We start from the raw sequence: 21,623 nt of genomic DNA, 5'->3' as shown, positions 1-21,623 counted from the left end.
TAACATGAGTTGGATCTCGACCAATCTAATCGCCATTGATTGTAACCCTAAGGCTATTCTACCTATCCATCCCTAATCAGAGCATTACTTCTGATCCCTTGTCATGGAATTCATAATTCCTTTGCAATTGAGCTTTGAGTTAGTCAGTTGTTTCTATAATCTGATGTCCTTGCATTCTTTCTTCCTCTGGTTGAGTACTGATGCTCACATCAGATCCCTTGTGGACCACCAGACCCCCTTTTTCGGATTTTATCCGACAACGTCCTTCATATTCAATAAGCTTGTGAGCTTTCCCTCGGATACATAATGCTTTTGGTAAATTGTATCCTCCACTTTCTCAAGCATGCTCTACTACCGAGCTTGTGTTATTTATTCTTGGAATTTATGATATATGTTCCTAAGATGCCCCGATGGGTTGAACCTATGCCTTCCCTAATCTGTGTGAACTTGGAAGTTATGCGGGTTATACTCTACTGGCTTTTCGTCAGATAAAATTTCAATACTACAGCTTCATCAAGAGTGAGAAATAAAATGAAAGGTTATGCATTGTAGAAGTGGGAGTCGACCTTGAACTTTATGTTCATGCCCATGGAAACTATGTAGATCTTATCATGGAAGCTTCTCCTAAAATTAATTGTCCCCTTGGTATAAGTTCTTATATCTGGGATTTGGTCTTTTGCAAACGTGGTTCCGACCATATTGTTCTTCTTTGATCTCATTTCTCGGACAAGTTAAAGTACTGGTCTTCTGTAGATGAATACACATGTCCAAAACTCTATTATGCCCTATATTTGAGTATTACCCTCTAGTATCTCGAGAATATCACAAGACTACATAACTTCTTATGAGTTCTACCTCAACTATTATTTCTCGCTGATTCCAATTTTCCACGGGTTCTGGGTTATTAGTCACTTGAGAACACTGATAAGTGAATCGATTCTGCACTATGATTCTATAACTCTCAAGTAATTTTCGTTGCTTACGAGTTCAATAATCCTTCAAGTCATTCCTAGCATGATCAGTTATATCATTATCGTACTAAAAAATTTAATTGTGCTACCTGGTCCTTCTTCCCGGAGCACCATTTTCGATGATGAGCTAAGCTTACGTCGATCTTCCTCGTCATATCATTTCTCCTTGAACAGCAAGCTTGATTTCGAGTTTGTGTCGTACCCGTTGTTCCACTAACCTTTCGCTTCATCATTTTTTTGACTCGATTCCATTGCCGATTGATTACATCTTCTTGAAACCTCTCGACAATTGTGTCGAGATCATCATCAACATTCTGAGCTCCTCTAGGATATCAATCGAATTCATTATGAGAAATACCATCCTTGCCATTCGATGGTTTGTTTTATCATCGACAACCTTCTTGCCTTCCCCCAACACAAACTTGTTCATATAATTTTGGAAATACATCCTTTTTGACATGTCGATGGATTGCTGCTGAACCCATCGGCCACATCCTCATATTTTTTCTAATAAAATTTCATGAGATGTTCTAGAAATTCTCATTGGATCCTTGTGTTTCTAAAATCCGACCTTTACATGATGGCCATGTCAATGCTATCCAAAAGCATGACTTTGTTACTCCGAACATCATTAAGAACATTGGAGGCGCAATGCTAAATGTTTCTTGATCACTTATCCAAACACTGTTGTATGGGTAACATCATGCATTTCCTCTCTCCTTTACCTAAAAGGTAATCCACTACCTTGTCATGGATGTCATCCTTTGCTTGTCCTTGGGAACAATATACTCCTGATATTTGTGTTTAAACACATTTTCCTTTCCATTGTTCTGATTAAATTAATAATCACATTTTCATTTCCCTTGTTTCACTTAAACCTTTCTTGTGATATATATGATCTAAGCAATAATATTCTTCTGCTTAAATAAACATCTAGGTGTACAACTCTTACAGTAAAACCCTGTTACTATTGTTGTTGACATTCTGGAAACCATCGATGGACGAGAACTGTGCCTAATGGCCCGCCTCGTTCCAACGAGCAGGAAGATGGTTCTCTTCGTCCCTCGCCCTTGGTACCAACGTTGATGCCAACATAACTGACATGCTATCCTATGACATGCCTTGTCATCATATCCGTGCAAGATGTCGCCGCTTTTCCTACTCTGAACACACAAGGTGGGCCCATAACCCATAGTTCCACAGGATCGAAACCTGACTCTCCTATACAACCTTGATTCCGAAATATTCTTGGCACTCAGCTTCGTATGTAATACACGAGCTAACTTTCTCACCATGTTTCACTTCAATATCAGAGGTAACATTAGTCTTCTTTGCTCTAAACTCCTTCATCACCTATTTTGGGCATCAGATGGATGCCTACCTGGTTGAAACTTGTTGAATCTCCGTTTAGCACTCTGATACGTCCTGGTGCTTCTAAAATCTCCTTCCTTGAGATAACTACCAGATGCTGATCCTTTCAGACATTCGTCCTTATAGCTTCCCCCTTACTCCACCTCTTAAATCTCGGGATGAGATTTCTTATAGTGGAGGAGTTTTGTAACGCCCGGATAATCAAGCTATAGTAATCCCCTACTAATATGCCTAGTCATCACTGTTACTGTTGCTAATCTCACTTTGATTCAAAACCAATTCAAATTCAATTTTAAAATAAAGTCAAATAAATTATTTCTCCAAACAGTAAAAAAAATGTTCGCTGGGTTGCAAATATTAACTAACTAAATGTAATGAGTGATTCAACATCATTTGAGATAGCTACTTTCCCCTGGGAATTAAAGCAGTTCCAAATCAGCATTTTTAAATGCTTTTCCATTTGTGAAAAATCCAAATCAATTCAAACTCCTCCCAAACTTTTTGTGGCAGGTGCCAAATATTGTAATGTGTTTATTTTTCCAAGTCCAACTTTTTACAGAACCACTTTTGGCAGCTCAAATATTGCAAAGCATTTTCTGTAAAAAGAAAAGAGCATTAGAAATAAAAGAAAAAGAAAAAGGGGGAACGAGAGAGAGGCCCCCTGCCCCCATGGGCCTCGGTCCACTCGTCCAGGCCCATCCCATCTTCTCCCCCGGTCTTCTTCTTCTGTTCACCACTGCGCCCGAATAGGAGCTTGCTCCCGTCGAACCGCCTCACCGACGCCGTCCCGGAGGGGATAAGGCCCCGATGCCTCGGGCTTCCCCGTCTCCCCTCCCCACTTGCCTCCTCGCCCTCAGATCCCCCTCTCCACCTCGCTCACTCTCCCCTCGCTCCCTCTCTGCTTTCCCCTCGCCCGAGCGCCGCCATGGCACCGCCGTCGTAACGCACGCGGCCCCCGCCACCGCCTCGCATCGCCTCCGCGCCAAGAAGGACTGCCTCGACCTTCTCTTCCTCCCCGATGAATCACCCGAGCAGGAGCGCCTCTGCATCGTCCCCTACGTCGCCGCCTCCCCAACAGCTTCGGCCTCCGCTGCGCTCCTAAGTTCCCGCGCGGCCACTGTGTGCCTCTACGTGAGCCTCCTCGCTCCTCCCCTTCTCCCCCTCCTTCCCGCCTCAAATCCCCGCCGTAGGTCGCCGTAAGCCGCCGTCCGCTACCTCTAGTGGCCGCGCCCGAAGCTCGCTGTGTGCGCGCGCTCGCCTTTCCCCTATCGTGCTCCGGCCGCATCCAACTGCGTCGCCCCAGCCGCGCGCGCCATCCCTGCTCGCGGCCATCCCGCTCCCTGCTGAACGCCTTCGTGGCGACCGCGCCACGCCGCTGCACTCTGCCTGCCCGCTGCTGCTGCCGCCACTGCGCGTCACCGCGTCTGGCCCCGACCGGCCTCGTCCACTCCGCTGCTGCTGCTGCTCGTCGGCGCCCCCAACCCCGCCTCTTCCCGCACGCCCGCTCGCCCGCTTAATCCCGCCGCCGCCGCGCCCGCCATCATCTGCAGCCGCCCCGGCGCGCCCGGCGCCCGCTGAACCACGCCCGACCATGCCCCGCGTCGCCCGCGGCTGCTGCCCTCCCGCGCGACGCTCGCCGCTCGTCGCCGTTCCAGCCCCGTCGAAGCCCGCCGCTGCCTCCTCGAACGGCGACGCCGTCGTCCACCTGCCGGCCACCCGGCGGCCTCCCGTTCGCCCCTCCAGACGCGCGCGAGCGCCGGCCACCCTTGGGACCAAGCGGCGCGCCCAGCCGTCTCCTACAGCGCCGTCACCGGTGTGCTCTGCCGCGCCATGGATAGTCGCTGACGTGGCGTCATTAGCCACGTGATTAACACCCTGCTAACCCCCACTGACAGCTGGCCCCATGCCACTAATTAAATCTGTTAGTTTTAAATAAAAACTGTTCTTAGGCCCAGAGTCACTGACATGGGGGTCCGGCTGGACCGGCAGACCGGTCAAAGGTTGACCAGTCAACAGTTGCATCAGCAGTTGACTAGCCCACCTGTCGGCCACTGCTGCATCTCTGGGTGCACCGCACCGGGTGCACCCAGCCCCTTTCAGTTTTATTGAATTAAAATAATTTCAGAAAATTTTATAAATTTTCATAATTCATAGAAAATTAACCGTAGCTCGGATCGAAAAACTTTATATATGAAAGTTGCTCAGAACGACGAGATGGATCCAAATACGCGCTCCGTTCGTCCACCACATGCCCCTATCATAGCGAACGTGCAACCTTTCCCCTTTGTTTCATCTGTCCAAAAATGCCTAACTCCGGGAAAATTTTCCCGGATGTTTTCCCCCTTTGCCAGTATCGCCTAGTACTGCGTTAGGTCACCCCTGGCACCGCGTTTTGCCTTGTTATATTTTTGTGATGCTTGTTTGCCCCGTATTTACTGTTTCTCCCCCCTCTTCTTCTCCGGCAGACTCCGAGACCGGCGTTGATGCGACTGAGTACGACTACATTCCCGACGACCGCTCCTTGCCAAAGCAACCAGGCAAGCAAACCCCCCTTGAGCATTCTGATATCGCCCATTTCTTTCCCTCTCATGCTTGCATTAGAACTGCTACTACTTTATGTATGATCCTACTCTGATGCATAGCCTGTTTTTGTTACCTGCTTTCATACCTTACCTGCTTATCCTAAACTGCTTAGTATAGGTTGGTTAGAGATCCATCAGTGACCCCCACCTTGTCCCAGTTGCCCCGCTTTATGTTCGATGACTTGATCAACGTGATCGACGTCCAGGCCCCGACACCGCACATCACTTCCCCTTTTGTTGCTCGACTCTACAGAGTTACCATCGAGTGTCGAGGCTGGAACCTCTTACATCACTCCTGATGAGATCTCTGTAGTGTAGCTATCCGGTCGTGGTCATCGAGGGTGATTTCCTCCTTAACCACTTCCATTACGGCTCTGTCGTGCAACCCCTCAAGTGTGAACCTCGAGGGTGGATCCTCTTACATTCACCTTGATGATAACATCGAGTGGAATTCATCGGGGGTGATTCCTCGGGTTTTCCCCTTGGTGTTAGACGCATAGTTACTATGGTTACTATGACTTACACTGAACCATGTTACTAAAGAAGGGTCGGCCCTGAGGGGTACCCGCGCGAGCTTAATAGCGAGTGATGTGGAGTCGGGTTGACCTGGAAGGTGCCCACGAGATACTTACGAGGCGTGGACGGGCATTCTTAGCCCTTGCTGCAAGTACTCGAGACGGGGCGGTTGTTGGGCAACGTAGTAATTTCAAAAAAAAATCCTACGCACACGCAAGATCATGGTGATGCATCGCAACGAGAGGGAAGAGTGTAATCTACGTACCCTTGTAGACCGATAGCGGAAGCGTTAGCACAACGCGGTTGATGTAGTCGTACGTCTTCACGGCCCGACCGATCAAGCACCGAAACTACGACACCTCCGAGTTCTAGAACACGTTCAGCTCGATGACGATCCCCGGACTCCGATCCAGCAAAGTGTCGGGAAGAGTTCCGTCAGCACGACGGCGTGGTGACGATCTTGATGCTCTACCGTCGCAGGGCTTCGCCTAAGCACCGCTACAATATTATCAAGGATTATGGTGGAAGGGGGCACCGCACACGGCTAAGAATATGATCACGTGGATCAACTTGTGTCTCTAGGGTGCCCCCTGCCCCCGTATATAAAGGTTCAAAGGGGGGGTGCGGCCGGCCAGGAGGAGGGCGCGCCAGGAGGAGTCCTACTCCCACCGGGAGTAGGATCCCCCCCTTTCCTAGTTGGAATAGGATTCGGGAGTGGGAAAGAGGAGAGAGAGAGAAGGAAGGGGGGCGCCGCCCCCTCTCCTTGTCCTACTCGGACTAGGGGGGAGGGGCGCGCGGCCCAGCCCTGGCCACCTCTCCTCTCTTCCACTAAAGCCCACTAAGGCCCATATACCTCCCGGGGGGTTCCGGTAACCTCCCGGTACTCCGGTAAAATCCCGATTTCACCCGGAACACTTCCGATATCCAAATTTAGGCTTCCAATATATCAATCTTTATGTCTCGACCATTTCGAGACTCCTCGTCATGTCCGTGATCATATCCGGGACTCCGAACAAACTTCGGTACATCAAAATGCATAAACTCATAATATAACTGTCATCGAAACCTTAAGCATGCGGACCCTACGGGTTCGAGAACAATGTAGACATGACTGAGACACGTCTCCGGTCAATAACCAATAGCGGAACCTGGATGCTCATATTGGCTCCCACATATTCTACGAAGATCTTTATCGGTCAGACCGCATAACAACATACGTTGTTCCCTTTGTCATCGGTATGTTACTTGCCCGAGATTCGATCGTCGGTATCTCAATACCTAGTTCAATCTCGTTACCGGCAAGTCTCTTTACTCGTTTCGTAATACATCATCTCGCAACTAACTCATTAGTTGCAATGCTTGCAAGGCTTATGTGATGTGCATTACCGAGAGGGCCCAGAGATACCTCTCCGACAATCGGAGTGACAAATCCTAATCTCGAAATACGCCAACCCAACATTTACCTTTGGAGACACCTGTAGAGCTCCTTTATAATCACCCAGTTATGTTGTGACGTTTGGTAGCACACAAAGTGTTCCTCCGGCAAACGGGAGTTGCATAATCTCATAGTCATAGGAACATGTATAAGTCATGAAGAAAGCAATAGCAACATACTAAACGATCGGGTGCTAAGCTAATGGAAATGGGTCATGTCAATCACATCATTCTCCTAATAATGTGATCCCGTTAATCAAATGACAACACATGTCTATGGTTAGGAAACATAACCATCTTTGATTAACGAGCTAGTCAAGTAGAGGCATACTAGTGACGTTTGTGTTTGTCTATGTATTCACACATGTATTATGTTTCCGGTTAATACAATTCTAGCATGAATAATAAACATTTATCATGAAATAAGGAAATAAATAATAACTTTATTATTGCCTCTAGGGCATATTTCCTTCAGTCTCCCACTTGCACTAGAGTCAATAATCTAGATTACACAGTAATGATTTTAACACCCATGGAGCTTTGGTGCTGATCATGTTTTGCTCGTGGAAGAGGCTTAGTCAACGGGTCTGCTATATTCAGATCCGTATGTATCTTGCAAATCTCTATGTCTCCCACCTGGACTAGATCCCGGATGGAATTGAAGCGTCTCTTGATGTGCTTGGTTCTCTTATGAAATCTGAATTCCTTTGCCAAGGCAATTGCACCAGTATTGTCACAAAAGATTTTCATTGGACCCGATGCACTAGGTATGACACCTAGATCGGATATGAACTCCTTCATCCAAACTCCTTCGTTTGCTGCTTCCGAAGCAGCTATGTACTCCGCTTCACATGTAGATCCCGCCACAACGCTTTGTTTAGAACTGCACCAACTGACAGCTCCACCGTTTAATGTAAACACGTATCCGGTTTGCGATTTAGAATCGTCCGGATCAGTGTCAAAGCTTGCATCAACGTAACCATTTACGATGAGCTCTTTGTCACCTCCATATATGAGAAACATATCCTTAGTCCTTTTCAGGTATTTCAGGATGTTCTTGACCGCTGTCCAGTGATCCACTCCTGGATTACTTTGGTACCTCCCTGCTAGACTTATAGCAAGACACACATCAGGTCTGGTACACAGCATTGCATACATGATAGAGCCTATGGCTGAAGCATAGGGAACATCTTTCATTTTCTCTCTATCTTCTGCATTGGTCGGGGATTGAGTCTTACTCAATTTCACACCTTGTAACACAGGCAAGAATCCTTTCTTTGCTTGATCCATTTTGAACTTCTTCAAAACTTTGTCAAGGTATGTGCTTTGTGAAAGTCCAATTAAGCGTCTTGATCTATCTCTATAGATCTTAATGCCCAATATGTAAGCAGCTTCACCGAGGTCTTTCATTGAAAAACTCTTATTCAAGTATCCTTTTATGCTATCCAGAAATTTTATATCATTTCCGATTAGCAATATGTCATCTACATATAATTTCAGAAATGCTACAGAGCTCCCACTCACTTTCTTGTAAATACAGGCTTCTCCAAAAGTCTGTACAAAACCAAATGCTTTGATCATACTATCAAAGCGTTTATTCCAACTCCGAGAGGCTTGCACCAGTCCATAAATGGATCGCTGGAGCTTGCACACTTTGTTAGCCCCCTTTGGATCGACAAAACCTTCCGGCTGCATCATATACAACTCTTCTTGCAGAAATCCATTCAGGAATGCAGTTTTGACATCCATTTGCCAAATTTCATAATCATAAAATGCGGCAATTGCTAACATGATTCGGACAGACTTAAGCATCGCTACGGGTGAGAAGGTCTCATCGTAGTCAATCCCTTGAACTTGCTGAAAACCTTTTGCGACAAGTCGAGCTTTGTAGACAGTAATATTACCGTCAGTGTCAGTCTTCTTCTTGAAGATCCATTTATTCTCAATTGCTTGCCGATCATTGGGCAAGTCAACCAAAGTCCATACTTTGTTCTCATACATGGATCCCATCTCAGATTTCATGACTTCAAGCCATTTTGCGGAATCTGGGCTCGCCATCGCTTCTTCATAGTTCGTAGGTTCATCATGATCTAGTAGCATGACTTCCAGAACAGGATTACCGTACCACTCTGGTACGGATCTTACTCTGGTTGATCTACGAGGTTCAGTAGTATCTTGTTCTGAAGTTTCATGATCATTATCATTAGCTTCCTCACTAATTGGTGTAGGTGTCACAGAAACAGGTTTCTGTGATGTACTACTTTCCAATAAGGGAGAAGGTACTGTTACCTCGTCAAGTTCTACTTTCCTCCCACTCACTTCTTTCAAGAGAAACTCCTTCTCCAGAAAATTTCCGAATTTAGCAACAAAAGTCTTGCCTTCGGATCTGTGATAGAAGGTGTATCCAATAGTTTCCTTTGGATATCCTATGAAGACACATTTCTCCGATTTGGGTTCGAGCTTATCAGGTTGAAGCTTTTTCACATAAGCATCGCAGCCCCAAACTTTCAGAAACGACAACTTTGGTTTCTTGCCAAACCATGGTTCATAAGGCGTCGTTTCAATGGATTTTGATGGTGCCCTATTTAACGTGAATGCGGCCGTCTCTAGAGCATATCCCCAAAACGATAGCGGTAAATCAGTAAGAGACATCATAGATCGCACCATATCTAGTAAAGTACGATTACGACGTTCGGACACACCATTACGCTGTGGTGTTCCGGGTGGCGTGAGTTGCGAAACTATTCCACATTGTTTCAAATGTACACCAAACTCGTAACTCAAATATTCTCCTCCACGATTAGATCGTAGGAATTTTATTTTCTTGTTACGATGATTTTCAACTTCACTCTGAAATTCTTTGAACTTTTCAAACATTTCAGACTTATGTTTCATTAAGTAGATATACCCATATCTGCTTAAGTCATCTGTGAAGGTGAGAAAATAACGATATCCGCCACGAGCCTCAACATTCATCGGACCACATACATCTGTATGTATGATTTCCAATAAATCTGTTGCTCTCTCCATAGTACCGGAGAACGGTATTTTTGTCATCTTACCCATAAGGCACGGTTCGCAAGTACCAAGTGATTCATAATCAAGTGGTTCCAAAAGCCCATCAGTATGGAGTTTCTTCATGCGCTTTATACCGATATGACCCAAACGGCAGTGCCACAAATAAGTTGCACTATCATTATCAACTCTGCATCTTTTGGCTTCAACACTATGAATATGTGTGTCACTACTATCGAGATTTAATAAGAATAGACCACTCTTTAAGGGTGCATGACCATAAAAGATATTACTCATATAAATAGAACAACCATTATTCTCTGATTTAAATGAATAACCGTCTCGCATCAAAAAAGATCCAGATATAATGTTCATGCTTAACGCTGGCACCAAATAACAATTATTTAGGTCTAATACTAATCCCGAAGGTAGATGTAGAGGTAGCGTGCCGACTGCGATCACATCGACTTTGGAACCATTTCCTACGCGCATCGTCACCTCGTCCTTAGCCAATCTTCGCTTAATCTGTAGTCCCTATTTCGAGTTGCAAATATTAGCAACAGAACCAGTATCAAATACCCAGGTGCTACTGCGAGCATTAGTAAGGTACACATCAATAACATGTATATCATATATACCTTTGTTCACCTTGCCATCCTTCTTATCCGCCAAATACTTGGGGCAGTTCCGCTTCCAGTGACCAGTCTGCTTGCAGTAGAAGCACTCAGTTTCAGGCTTAGGTCCAGGTTTGGGTTTTTTCTCTTGAGTAGCAACTTGCTTGCTATTCTTTTTGAAGTTCCCCTTCTTCTTTCCTTTGCCCTTTTTCTTGAAACTAGTGGTCTTGTTGACCATCAACACTTGATGCTCCTTCTTGATTTCTACCTCCGCAGCTTTCAGCATTGCGAAGAGCTCGGGAATAGTCTTATTCATCCCTTGCATATTATAGTTCATCACGAAGCTCTTGTAGCTTGGTGGCAGTGATTGGAGAATTCTGTCAATGACGCAATCATCTGGAAGATTAACTCCCAATTGAATCAAGTGATTATTATATCCAGACATTTTGAGTATATGCTCACTGACAGAACTGTTCTTCTCCATCTTGCAGCTATAGAACTTATTGGAGACTTCATATCTCTCAATCCGGGCATTTGCTTGAAATATTAACTTCAACTCCTGGAACATCTCATATGCTCCATGACGTTCAAAACGTCGTTGAAGTCCCGATTCTAAGCCATAAAGCATGGCACACTGAACTATCGAGTAGTCATCAGCTTTGCTCTGCCAGACGTTCATAACATCTGGTGTTGCTCCAGCAGCAGGCCTGGCACCCAGCGGTGCTTCGAGGACGTAATTCTTCTGTGCAGCAATGAGGATAATCCTCAAGTTACGGACCCAGTCCGTGTAATTGCTACCATCATCTTTCAACTTTGCTTTCTCGAGGAACACATTAAAATTCAACGGAACAACAGCACGGGCCATCTATCTACAATCAAACATAAACAAGCAAGATACTACCAGGTACTAAGTTCATGATAAATTTAGGTTCAATTAATCATATTACTTAAGAACTCCCACTTAGATAAACATCCCTCTAATCCTCTAAGTGATTACGTGATCCAAATCAACTAAACCATGTCCGATCATCACGTGAGATGGAGTAGTTTCATTGGTGAACATCACTATGTTGATCATATCTGCTATAAGATTCACGCTCGACCTTTCGGTCTCCGTGTTCCGAGGCCATATCTGTATATGCTTGGCTCGTCAAGTATAACCTGAGTATTCTGCGTGTGCAACTGTTTTGCACCCGTTGTATTTGAACGTAGAGTCTATCACACCCGACCATCACGTGGTGTCTCAGCATGAAGAACTTTCGCAACGGTGCATACTCAGGGAGAACACTTCTTGATATTAGTGAGAGATCATCTTATAATGCTACCGTCAATCAAAGCAAGATAAGATGCATAAAAGATAAACATCACATGCAATCAATATAAGTGATATGATATGGCCATCATCATCTTGTGCTTGTGATCTCCATCTTCGAAGCACCGTCGTGATCACCGTCATCACCGGCGTGACACCTTGATCTCCATCACAGCATCGTTGTCGTCTTGCCAATTTTATGCTTCCACGACTATCGCTACCGCTTAGTGATAAAGTAAAGCATTACAGCGCGATTGCATTGCATACAATAAAGCGACAACCATATGGCTCCTGCCAGTTGCCGATAACTCGGTTACAAAACATGATCATCTCATACAATAAAATTTAGCATCATGCCTTGACCATATCACATCACAACATGCCCTGCAAAAACAAGTTAGACGTCCTCTACTTTGTTGTTGCAAGTTTTACGTGGCTGCTACGGGCTTAAGCAAGAACCAATCTTACCTACGCATCAAAACCACAACGATAGTTTGTTAAGTTGGTGCTGTTTTAACCTTCGCAAGGACCGGGCGTAGCCACACTCGGTTCAACTAAAGTTGGAGAAACTGTCACCCGCAAGCCACCTATGTGCAAAGCACGTCGGGAGAACCGGTCTCGCGTAAGCGTACGCGTAATGTCGGTCCGGGCCGCTTCGTCCAACAATACCGCCGAACCAAAGTATGACATGTTGGTAAGCAGTATGACTTATATCGCCCACAACCCACTTGTGTTCTACTCGTGCATATAACATCAACACATAAAACCTAGGCTCGGATTCCACTGTTGGGCAACGTAGTAATTTCAAAAAAATTCCTACGCACACGCAAGATCATGGTGATGCATCGCAACGAGAGGGATCAGTGTGATCTACGTACCCTTGTAGACCGATAGCGGAAGCGTTAGCACAACGCGGTTGATGTAGTCGTACGTCTTCACGGCCCGACCGATCAAGCACCGAAACTACGGCACCTCCGAGTTCTAGCACACGTTCAGCTCGATGACGATCCCCGGACTCCGATCCAGCAAAGTGTCGGGGAAGAGTTCCGTCAGCACGACGGCGTGGTGACGATCTTGATGCTCTACCATCGCAGGGCTTCGCCTAAGCACCGCTACAATATTATCAAGGATTATGGTGGAAGGGGGCACCGCACACGGCTAAGAATATGATCACGTGGATCAACTTATGTCTCCAGGGGTGCCCCCTGCCCCCGTATATAAAGGTTCAAAGGGGGGGGTGCGGCCGGCCAGGAGGAGGGCGCGCCAGGAGGAGTCCTACTCCCACCGGGAGTAGGATCCCCCCCTTTCCTAGTTGGAATAGGATTCGGGAGTGGGAAAGAGGAGAGAGAGAAGGAAGGGGGGGCGCCGCCCCCCTCTCCTTGTCCTACTCGGACTAGGGGGGGAGGGGCGCGCGGCCCAGCCCTGGCCACCTCTCCTCTCTTCCACTAAAGCCCACTAAGGCCCATATACCTCCCGGGGGGTTCCGGTAACCTCCCGGTACTCCGGTAAAATCCCGATTTCACCCGGAACACTTTCGATATCCAAATTTAGGCTTCCAATATATCAATCTTTATGTCTCGACCATTTCGAGACTCCTCATCATGTCCGTGATCACATCCGGGATTCCGAACAAACTTCGGTACATCAAAATGCATAAACTCATAATATAACTGTCATCGAAACCTTAAGCGTGCGGACCCTACGGGTTCGAGAACAATGTAGACATGACCGAGACACGTCTCCGCAATAACCAATAGCGGAACCTGGATGCTCATATTGGCTCCCTACATATTCTACGAAGATCTTTATCGGTCAGACCGCATAACAACATACGTTGTTCCCTTTGTCATCGGTATGTTACTTGCCCGAGATTCGCGATCGTCGGTATCCCATACCTAGTTCAATCTCGTTACCGGAAAGTCTCTTTACTCGTTTCGTAATACATCATCTCGCAACTAACTCATTAGTTGCAATGCTTGCAAGGCTTATGTGATGTGCATTACCGAGAGGGCCCAGAGATACCTCTCCGACAATCGAAGTGACAAATCCTAATCTCGAAATACGCCAACCCAACATGTACCTTTGGAGACACCTGTAGAGCTCCTTTATAATCACCCAGTTACGTTGTGACGTTTGGTAGCACACAAAGTGTTCCTCCGGCAAACGGGAGTTGCATAATCTCATAGTCATAGGAACATGTATAAGTCATGAAGAAAGCAATAGCAACATACTAAACGATCGGGTGCTAAGCTAATGGAATGGGTCATGTCAATCAGATCATTCAACTAATTGTAATCCTGTTAATCAGATGACAACTCTTTGTCCATGGTTAGGAAACATAACCATCTTTGATTAACAAGCTAGTCTAGTAGAGGCATACTAGTGACGTTTGGTTTGTCTATGTATTCACACAAGTATTATGTTTCCGGATAATACAATTCTAGCATGAATAATAAACATTTATCATGAAATAAGGAAATAAATAATAACTTTATTATTGCCTCTAGGGCATGTTTCCTTCAGCGACGGGGTCGCATCTTTCGTGAGTCTCTGCTTGTTACCGCGCGTTCCTAATCCACTACGATTTGGATATTTGATCCGAGGGGCCTCTGGCCTGATAGCACTAACCATCACGTGGGCATAGTATGGGCGTTCTGCGTCGTATGCATCGGCCGAAGCTTAATAGACGTCAGCGACTGAGCGGCGCGCGCCGGGTTGGACTGCGTAAGCACCTGCCTTTTTGAAGGAGGTAGCTAGGTCTGCTCACCGGCCGCCCACGCAACGTGCAGGAGTTCCCGGGGCGATGGCCCATGACCCCTGGGGGCATAGGTTTAGTCCGGCGTGCTTGACCTCTCTATTAAGCCTATGTCAGGTTGCGGCGTATTGTTTGGCCAAGGCCGGGCATGACCCATGAAAGTGTGTCCGGCCGGAGTTAATCGAGCGTGGTGGGTAAGTTGGTGCACCCCTGCAGGGAAGAAAACATCTATCGATAGCCCGTCCTACGGTAACGGACACTTGGAGTTATATCCCGATCGATACAACTAGAACTGGATACTTGTGATGAGAAATGGATTGTGATGAGAAATGGATAGTATGGCTCTGGGATTGCTTTCTCGCAGGGAGTCGAGAAAGGATCTCTGGCCGAGGTTGATAACACTACTACTTTACATTATGTTGATCTGTACCCTTCTATATGCTGCAAGATGCTTGAAGATGCTAGTTTTCGATAGGCTAGGCTTTCCCCTTCTTTCTGGCATTCTGCAGTTTAGTCCATAGATACTAACCATTTCATTGATACTGATGCATATGTAGTGTAGATCCTTACTTGCGAGTACTTTGGATGAGTACTTACGGTTGCTTTGCTACCCCCTTTCCCCCTTTCTTCTTCTTTCTGGTTGATGCAACCAGATGTCGAAGCCCAGGAGCCAGATGCCACCGCTGATGCCTACTACTACGTGGAGACCGCCGACGACCAGGAGTAGTTAGGAGGCTCCCAGGCAGGAGGCCTTGCCTTTTCGATCGATATTGCTTTTGTGCTAGCCTTCTTAAGGCAAACTTGTCTAACTTATGTCTGTACTCAGATATTGTTGCTTCCGCTGACTCTTGTGTATTCGAGCCCTCGAAGCCCCTGGCTTGTAATATAAAGCTTGTATTATTTTATTTGTGTCTAGAGTTGTATTGTGATATCTTCCCGTGAGTCTCTGATCTTGATCGTACACATTTACGTGTATGATTAGTATACGGTCGAATCGGGGGCGTCACATGTAACCAGAATGACATAAAGTTGTGTCCATGTATGGCCAATCAAGGATGGACAAGGACACAATCAAAATACGATGGTGCCTCCCCAAAGAACGTTGCGATGATGGATGATGGCCTCGACGTTTAAGCCGCAACACTTGCATATGTTGTTCGAGGATTTATAATTTAAAACGGGGGCAATGCCTTCGCTTAAAGAATTTATGGATTGCTCGAAACCAAATTTTAGGGGATCCTATTACAGTCTTTTTCTAGATTTTTTTCTTGTATCTTGTAATATATAAAAGCTGATAAACCTATTATGTTAGCAGTTAATACTCCCTCCGTAATAAAGAAATATAAGAGTTTTAGTACTACTAATCGCCTCTCTGGAAGTAGGACTCGATTCTCCTGAAAAATATTTTGCAAGAATTGGAGAATTTTCTCCTCAAACGAAATTACCTCGAAATCAACGGAGGTGAGGCGCGGTGCGGTGCTCCGCAGGTGAGCTGGAGCCGGACCCCCCCACCGTGTCCGTGACGCGCAGCGCCCGTCGTTGCCGTCCACGTTCAAACGCGCGTCGCCACCGCCCCGTTAGCCTCACCCCCCACCCTAATCCCAAAGATTCCAATTTTCCAATCTAGCCAGTCGCCATCGGAAACCATTGGCCGGTCGCCACCCCACGCCGCCGTTGACGACCCCGTCGCGCGCCCAGGCGGCCAATAAACACCGCTCCCGCCCCCCCGCCCCCCGCCGCGTGCCGCGTCGAAGGGAGCGAGGAGGAGGAGCGAGGAGGATGGTGAGGCTCCCGTACCTGACCGCGCTCACCACGCTCTTCAGCTACGGCCTCCTCTTCGCCTTCGGCCACTTCCGCGACTTCTTCCGCCGGATCCTCGACGCCGGCAAATCCAGCAACCTCAAGGTCCGTCCGTTACTTCAGATTCGCCGTCTTCTTCTCCCCCCGGTGCTGACGCCGCTCCTGCTGCTGACTCCGCAGGGTTACGCGCCCATTTGCCTGGGGTACGAGGATTTCTACACGCGCCGCCTCTACCTCCGCATCCAGGTGAGATCTCCTCCCCACTTCGACGATTCGCAGAATTAGAACTTTTTTTTTCCCTCTAAAGGTGGGCTTGGATCATGTGATTCCGAGTTAGTTGACTTGAGTTGCTAGTGGTGGTGGGCGTGGTAAATTTAGTGCCTGCTTAGGTAGATCACATGATGGAGACTTGGAAACTGTCCCAACTGAAAATTCATTTGATCTGTTGTTGTACTTGCTAGCTTTTTTCAGCCTTTTTTTCTTTGCCTTTTATGTACATACATAAACCCCATTTTTTATGCCAGAACCATGAGATCTCAACTGAAACTTTGGTCCATTCGTCTTATTAATAGTTGAATGAAGTGAAAAGGTTGCTTGTTTTGAGCCATCCTGAATGTGTCATTCATTCTTCAGCATTTTTCTGTGCTATTCCAGTCCCAAGGAACAGAGTAAATAATTATCAGAAAGAACCAATCTTTAGTCTGGGTAGATGTGTGTGAAACCATATCTCTACAATGCAACCAATCTTTAGTCTGGCAATATGCACCCTCTGGAATGACATGTTGATCACTTTTTTTGTTTACCTTTCCTTGTTGGGTGGGCAGGACTGTTTTGGCCGACCTATTGCCAGTGCGCCCGATGCTTGGTTTGATGTAGTTGAGCGTCACTCAAATGACGGCAACAAGACACTCCAGTATGTTTTCCTCACATTTGACTCCACACCTAATTAGCATAAGCAAGTGTTATCCCAGGGTGAATGCTAGTCTCTAATTCAGTGCATCTTTAACGCAGACGTACCACAAAAACATCCAAGTGTCTTAACTTGGGTTCCTACAACTACCTTGGTTTTGCTGCAGCAGATGAGTACTGCACTCCTCGTGTTATTGAGTCACTCAAGAAATACTCTGCCAGTACTTGCAGTGCCAGAGTTGATGGAGGTAGGTGCTTATATGTCCATGCCATAGTTTGCCTCAATTTAATACTTCAATAATATGGTGAAACTAACGCTAATTGATCTCTGTATAATCTTAGGAAATACTAAGCTGCACACAGAGCTCGAGGAACTAGTTGCACGATTTGTTGGCAAGCCTGCAGCTATTCTTTTTGGCATGGGTTATGTGACAAACTCTGCGATCATTCCTATTTTGATTGGGAAGGTCTGTGGTGAGCAGAGTATTTTATTTGTCTTCTCTTTTTCTGTTACATGCTGGACTAATGTATTTTAATGATACCAGGGGGGGCTGATAGTTAGTGATTCACTGAACCATATTTCTATAGTGAATGGAGCCAGGGGTTCAGGGGCTACTGTCCGGGTTTTTCAACATAACAGTAAGCTCACTAACAGCTGCATCTCATGATGTGCACTTAACGATGAGGCAGGAAGTTTAATGTTTCCCTTATTTTCTTCCAGACCCTGCACATCTGGAAGACGTACTGAGGGAGCAGATTGCAGGGGGGCAACCTCGTACACACAGGCCATGGAAGAAGATAATTGTGATTGTTGAGGGAATTTATAGCATGGAAGGGGAGTTATGCAACCTTCCTGAGATTATGGCTGTCTGCAAGAAATACAAGGTGTGAGAATTGCGCATACTGACTCCTTGTTCTGTTATCAGTAATGAAAAACTGTAGTTCCTTTGCACGCTATAAGTGTTACTTATGTCATACATAGTATTCCCTCCGATCCATAATACATGTCGCAGTTTTGAACTAAGGTTGAACTAACCTTAGTTCAAAGTTGACACTTATTTTGGATCGGAGGGAGTACTGCAGTTCACAAGCTGTTCAAAAATTTCAAACTGGTAGTGATGTATCAGTGTATTGACTTGGAGTTCTTATAAACATCTTAATAGGCCTACACATATTTAGACGAGGCACACAGTATTGGAGCTGTTGGAAAGACTGGAAGAGGTGTATGTGAACTACTAGGAGTGGATCCAGCTGATGTCGACATCATGATGGGAACATTTACAAAATCGTTTGGATCGTGCGGAGGTTATATTGCAGCATCAAAAGTATGAAAGATCCACCTACCAATTCTTGACTGAATGATATATATATTTGATAAATCTGACCCATATGCCATTCTATATTCTTAGGAGATCATTCAACATCTCAAGCATGCATGCCCAGCCCATATTTATGCAACATCCATGTCGCCTCCAGCAGTCCAGCAGGTCATCTCTGCGATAAAGGTCGTCCTTGGGGAAGATGGATCTAACAGAGGTATATCAGGAAGGATTTAATGCTTTTATGGCTTCCATGTGTCTCTTGTCTTGGGGAAATTCCTAACGCAGTCGTTGCTGTAAATAGGGGCCAAGAAACTTGCTCAGATTCGGGAGAACAGCAATTTTTTCCGTTCAGAGCTTCAGAAAATGGGTTTTGAGGTGCTGGGAGATAATGACTCACCTGTCATGCCTATCATGCTTTACAATCCTGCTAAAATTCCTGCATTCTCAAGGGAGTGCTTGAGACAAAATGTGAGTTTTCATATCTAGCGACCATCCATTAGATGCACGTCGTCATCTGTTTTTGCATGAGAATTTCTCAAGCAGTTCATGTTTATGTTTTTATTTGGCGAAGTTCTGATTTTCTTTTCGCTAATGTGGCATGTTCTGTAATTCTAGGTTGCTGTTGTGACTGTTGCATTTCCTGCAACGCCACTACTACTTGCCAGAGCTAGGATATGTATCTCAGCTTCTCAATCAAGGGAGGATCTAATTAAAGGGTTGGAGGTAAAGTCAACACTCTTGTCAATGCCCGTACATGCTTTGTTGCGATATTTTCACTTTAATTCCAAATACAGAGTACAATTGATCTGAATCCATGGAATGTGAATGCATTTGTAGATTATGCGTTGTGTACACAATACATCCCCTGATCATAATTTCATGCAAATTGTTCAGGTTATCAGCAAAGTTGGTGATCTCATCGGAATCAAGTACTTCCCCGTTGAGCAAGAGAAGGTTGCATCTGTTGACAAACTTAAGAAGCTTGAGTGAATAGTGACAATGGACAATTGGAAGAATTCTGCTGCTGTTATGCTAGATCTACTGGGTCATCTTGGTAGTGCACCATGCCTCGGTTTTGCTCTTTTGTGCACCTCAGGACCCTTCATTTTCCTTTGTCTGAAGTGGTTTTGATTTTGTACAGACTGTATTATCATCCATCATAGTTTGAAACTTAACACGGCTCTATACACTGTTTTGTCGAATTCAAGAAAAAAGAAATCCCTGTACAACCTTGTAAGTGACTGAAATCATGTAGATACTAATTTCCTTCTTATTACTGACTTCCTTTCAAGGCGCAAGATCAGCTGCATCGACCATGTCCGAAACCAGCTTGACAAAAAATATTGTATCAGTATCTGTCAAATCTAGTTTGTGACTTGATACTGGTGGGTCTAGTTTCATAAACCTAGTGTCAGAACAGTTGAAACAAAATTGGATCTTAAAATCTCCCAAGTGCTCCACATGAGTGGCTAAGCACCCTTCTAGTGATCAGTGTGTAGGATAATACTGTTGTTTGATCATATTGAATTATCTCAACATGGCTCCCCATCAGGTGCAGCTGTGTAGGTTTTACAGCTGTGCTTTTTTTTTCTTTTCTTTTGAGACCTCTCCTTTGAAGTACAGCTGTAGACTGCTAGACTGTAGTATGGTTTTACAGTTGTGCTGCAAGGACATGAAGATATTATGGTGAACTGGTATGGCAAGTCAAAAGAGGAACTTGGCCTTTTGCCAATGAGAAGAAACTAGTTGGGCCTTGGGCCCTTGGTTAATTTATGGATGTGAGCAATGTGCATATCAAGGGAGGACAGTCACTCAAGTGAGCATCATCAGGAGGCAGGTAAGGGAAATGCTGTGCCATGCTGCTGGGACTGCACAAGCATGTGATTCAATTCAACTGGAGCAACACTGTCTTTCTGGTCCAATGTGCCTCTGCTTGTCCTGTTATGTTTTGGCTGCTAGCAAGATCAAGGAAGAGAAGAGAAAAGAGATATTGCTGAGGGGGTGAGGCTGTAGCGTGCATGTCTAGGGGCTGGAGCATGCAGGAGAGGAGAGGAGGGCTTGGTCACGCCTGTCATGATTCAAATGCCTGGTGCATTGTGTGCTGCTGCTCCTGTGGTCTGATTGCCTTGCATGGCACAAAAGGGCTATGTAGTACTCTACATGTCTGGTCAAACAGCAAGCCTGCAGCAGTAGGAAACAATATGCAGGTGCATATTTGCAACTTTGCCTTGACAGGGAGGGATGAGAGAGAGGACTATGCGATGTTGGTTCTTTTAATAAAGCTTACTGGATTCTCTTTTTTCTCTTTGAAGGAAAAAGAGCCTACTGGATGATTCTCTTTTTGGGTGATTCAGACTATATGCTGTACCATCTGCTGAGGCTGATATGATATGGTGTACTATGGGCAGTATGTGGGAAACTAAATTGAGAGGCAAAATTGCTTGCAGCATGGCAACAGTGAGAGGTATGTATGGCATGAGACAAAAAGAAGGCTTCTACCTGGCTGCTGCTGCCAATCCATCATCCAGTGTACATCGAATAATAACTGTTAAATGCTGGAGTATTTTGAGCAGCCAGATTTTGGAGATTTGACAAGATGGGCTAGGTATCTCTGTTGGAGCCAGCAGAGGTGATTATTCCTGGTCCCTGATACTCCCAATCTCTGCTTCTATCTCTGTTGGAGCCAGCACAGGTGATTATTCCTGGTCACTGATACTCTCAATCTCTGCTTCTGTATCTCTGTTTGGAGCCAGCACAGGTGATTATTCATTCCTGGTCACTGATACTCACAATCTCTGCTTCTTTTCTTCTACTCATATTCTTTAGGTTTGTGCTGGACTCAAAGCCTGCACTGTCAAGGCTACTAACTGCATTTTCTGCTTGGAGTGGAGTAGCTTAATTAAGATTATCTTCCTAGCCTGCAAACCAGAAAGCATGACACTGTCTAGGAGCAGCCCTTGAAAGAGAAAACTGTCTAGGAGCAGGCATTAGTGAGTGCATTGCATTGCATAGAGCTAGGTGC

At 45.6% G+C, this 21,623-nt stretch overlaps 2 protein-coding genes across 2 annotated transcripts; both read left to right on the top strand.

Annotated features, from left to right (window-relative positions):
* Positions 1-3,100: 3,100 nt before the first annotated feature.
* LOC125549053 lies at positions 3,101-15,301 on the top strand. The gene is made up of 3 exons (XM_048712549.1): positions 3,101-3,473; positions 4,808-4,879; positions 15,224-15,301. Exons 1-3 carry the CDS (start codon positions 3,150-3,152, stop codon positions 15,299-15,301), a joined length of 474 nt encoding a protein of 157 aa, XP_048568506.1. The 5' UTR covers positions 3,101-3,149.
* Positions 15,302-16,156: 855 nt separating this feature from the next.
* On the top strand, positions 16,157-19,899 carry LOC125545837 (long chain base biosynthesis protein 2d). Its single transcript, XM_048709879.1, has 12 exons — positions 16,157-16,475; positions 16,551-16,616; positions 17,195-17,283; positions 17,382-17,527; positions 17,622-17,746; positions 17,825-17,918; positions 18,001-18,164; positions 18,443-18,604; positions 18,689-18,815; positions 18,903-19,069; positions 19,217-19,324; positions 19,496-19,899. The coding sequence occupies exons 1-12, from the start codon at positions 16,350-16,352 to the stop codon at positions 19,589-19,591; spliced, it is 1,470 nt and encodes a 489-aa protein (XP_048565836.1). The 5' UTR covers positions 16,157-16,349; the 3' UTR covers positions 19,592-19,899.
* The last annotated feature ends 1,724 nt before the right edge of the window (positions 19,900-21,623 follow it).

Source organism: Triticum urartu, chromosome 3 (assembly GCF_003073215.2).
Source record: "Triticum urartu cultivar G1812 chromosome 3, Tu2.1, whole genome shotgun sequence".
Taxonomy (NCBI): domain Eukaryota; kingdom Viridiplantae; phylum Streptophyta; class Magnoliopsida; order Poales; family Poaceae; genus Triticum; species Triticum urartu.
The sequence above is the reverse complement of the archived record's forward strand: the minus strand, read 5'-3'. Positions and strand labels throughout refer to the sequence as shown.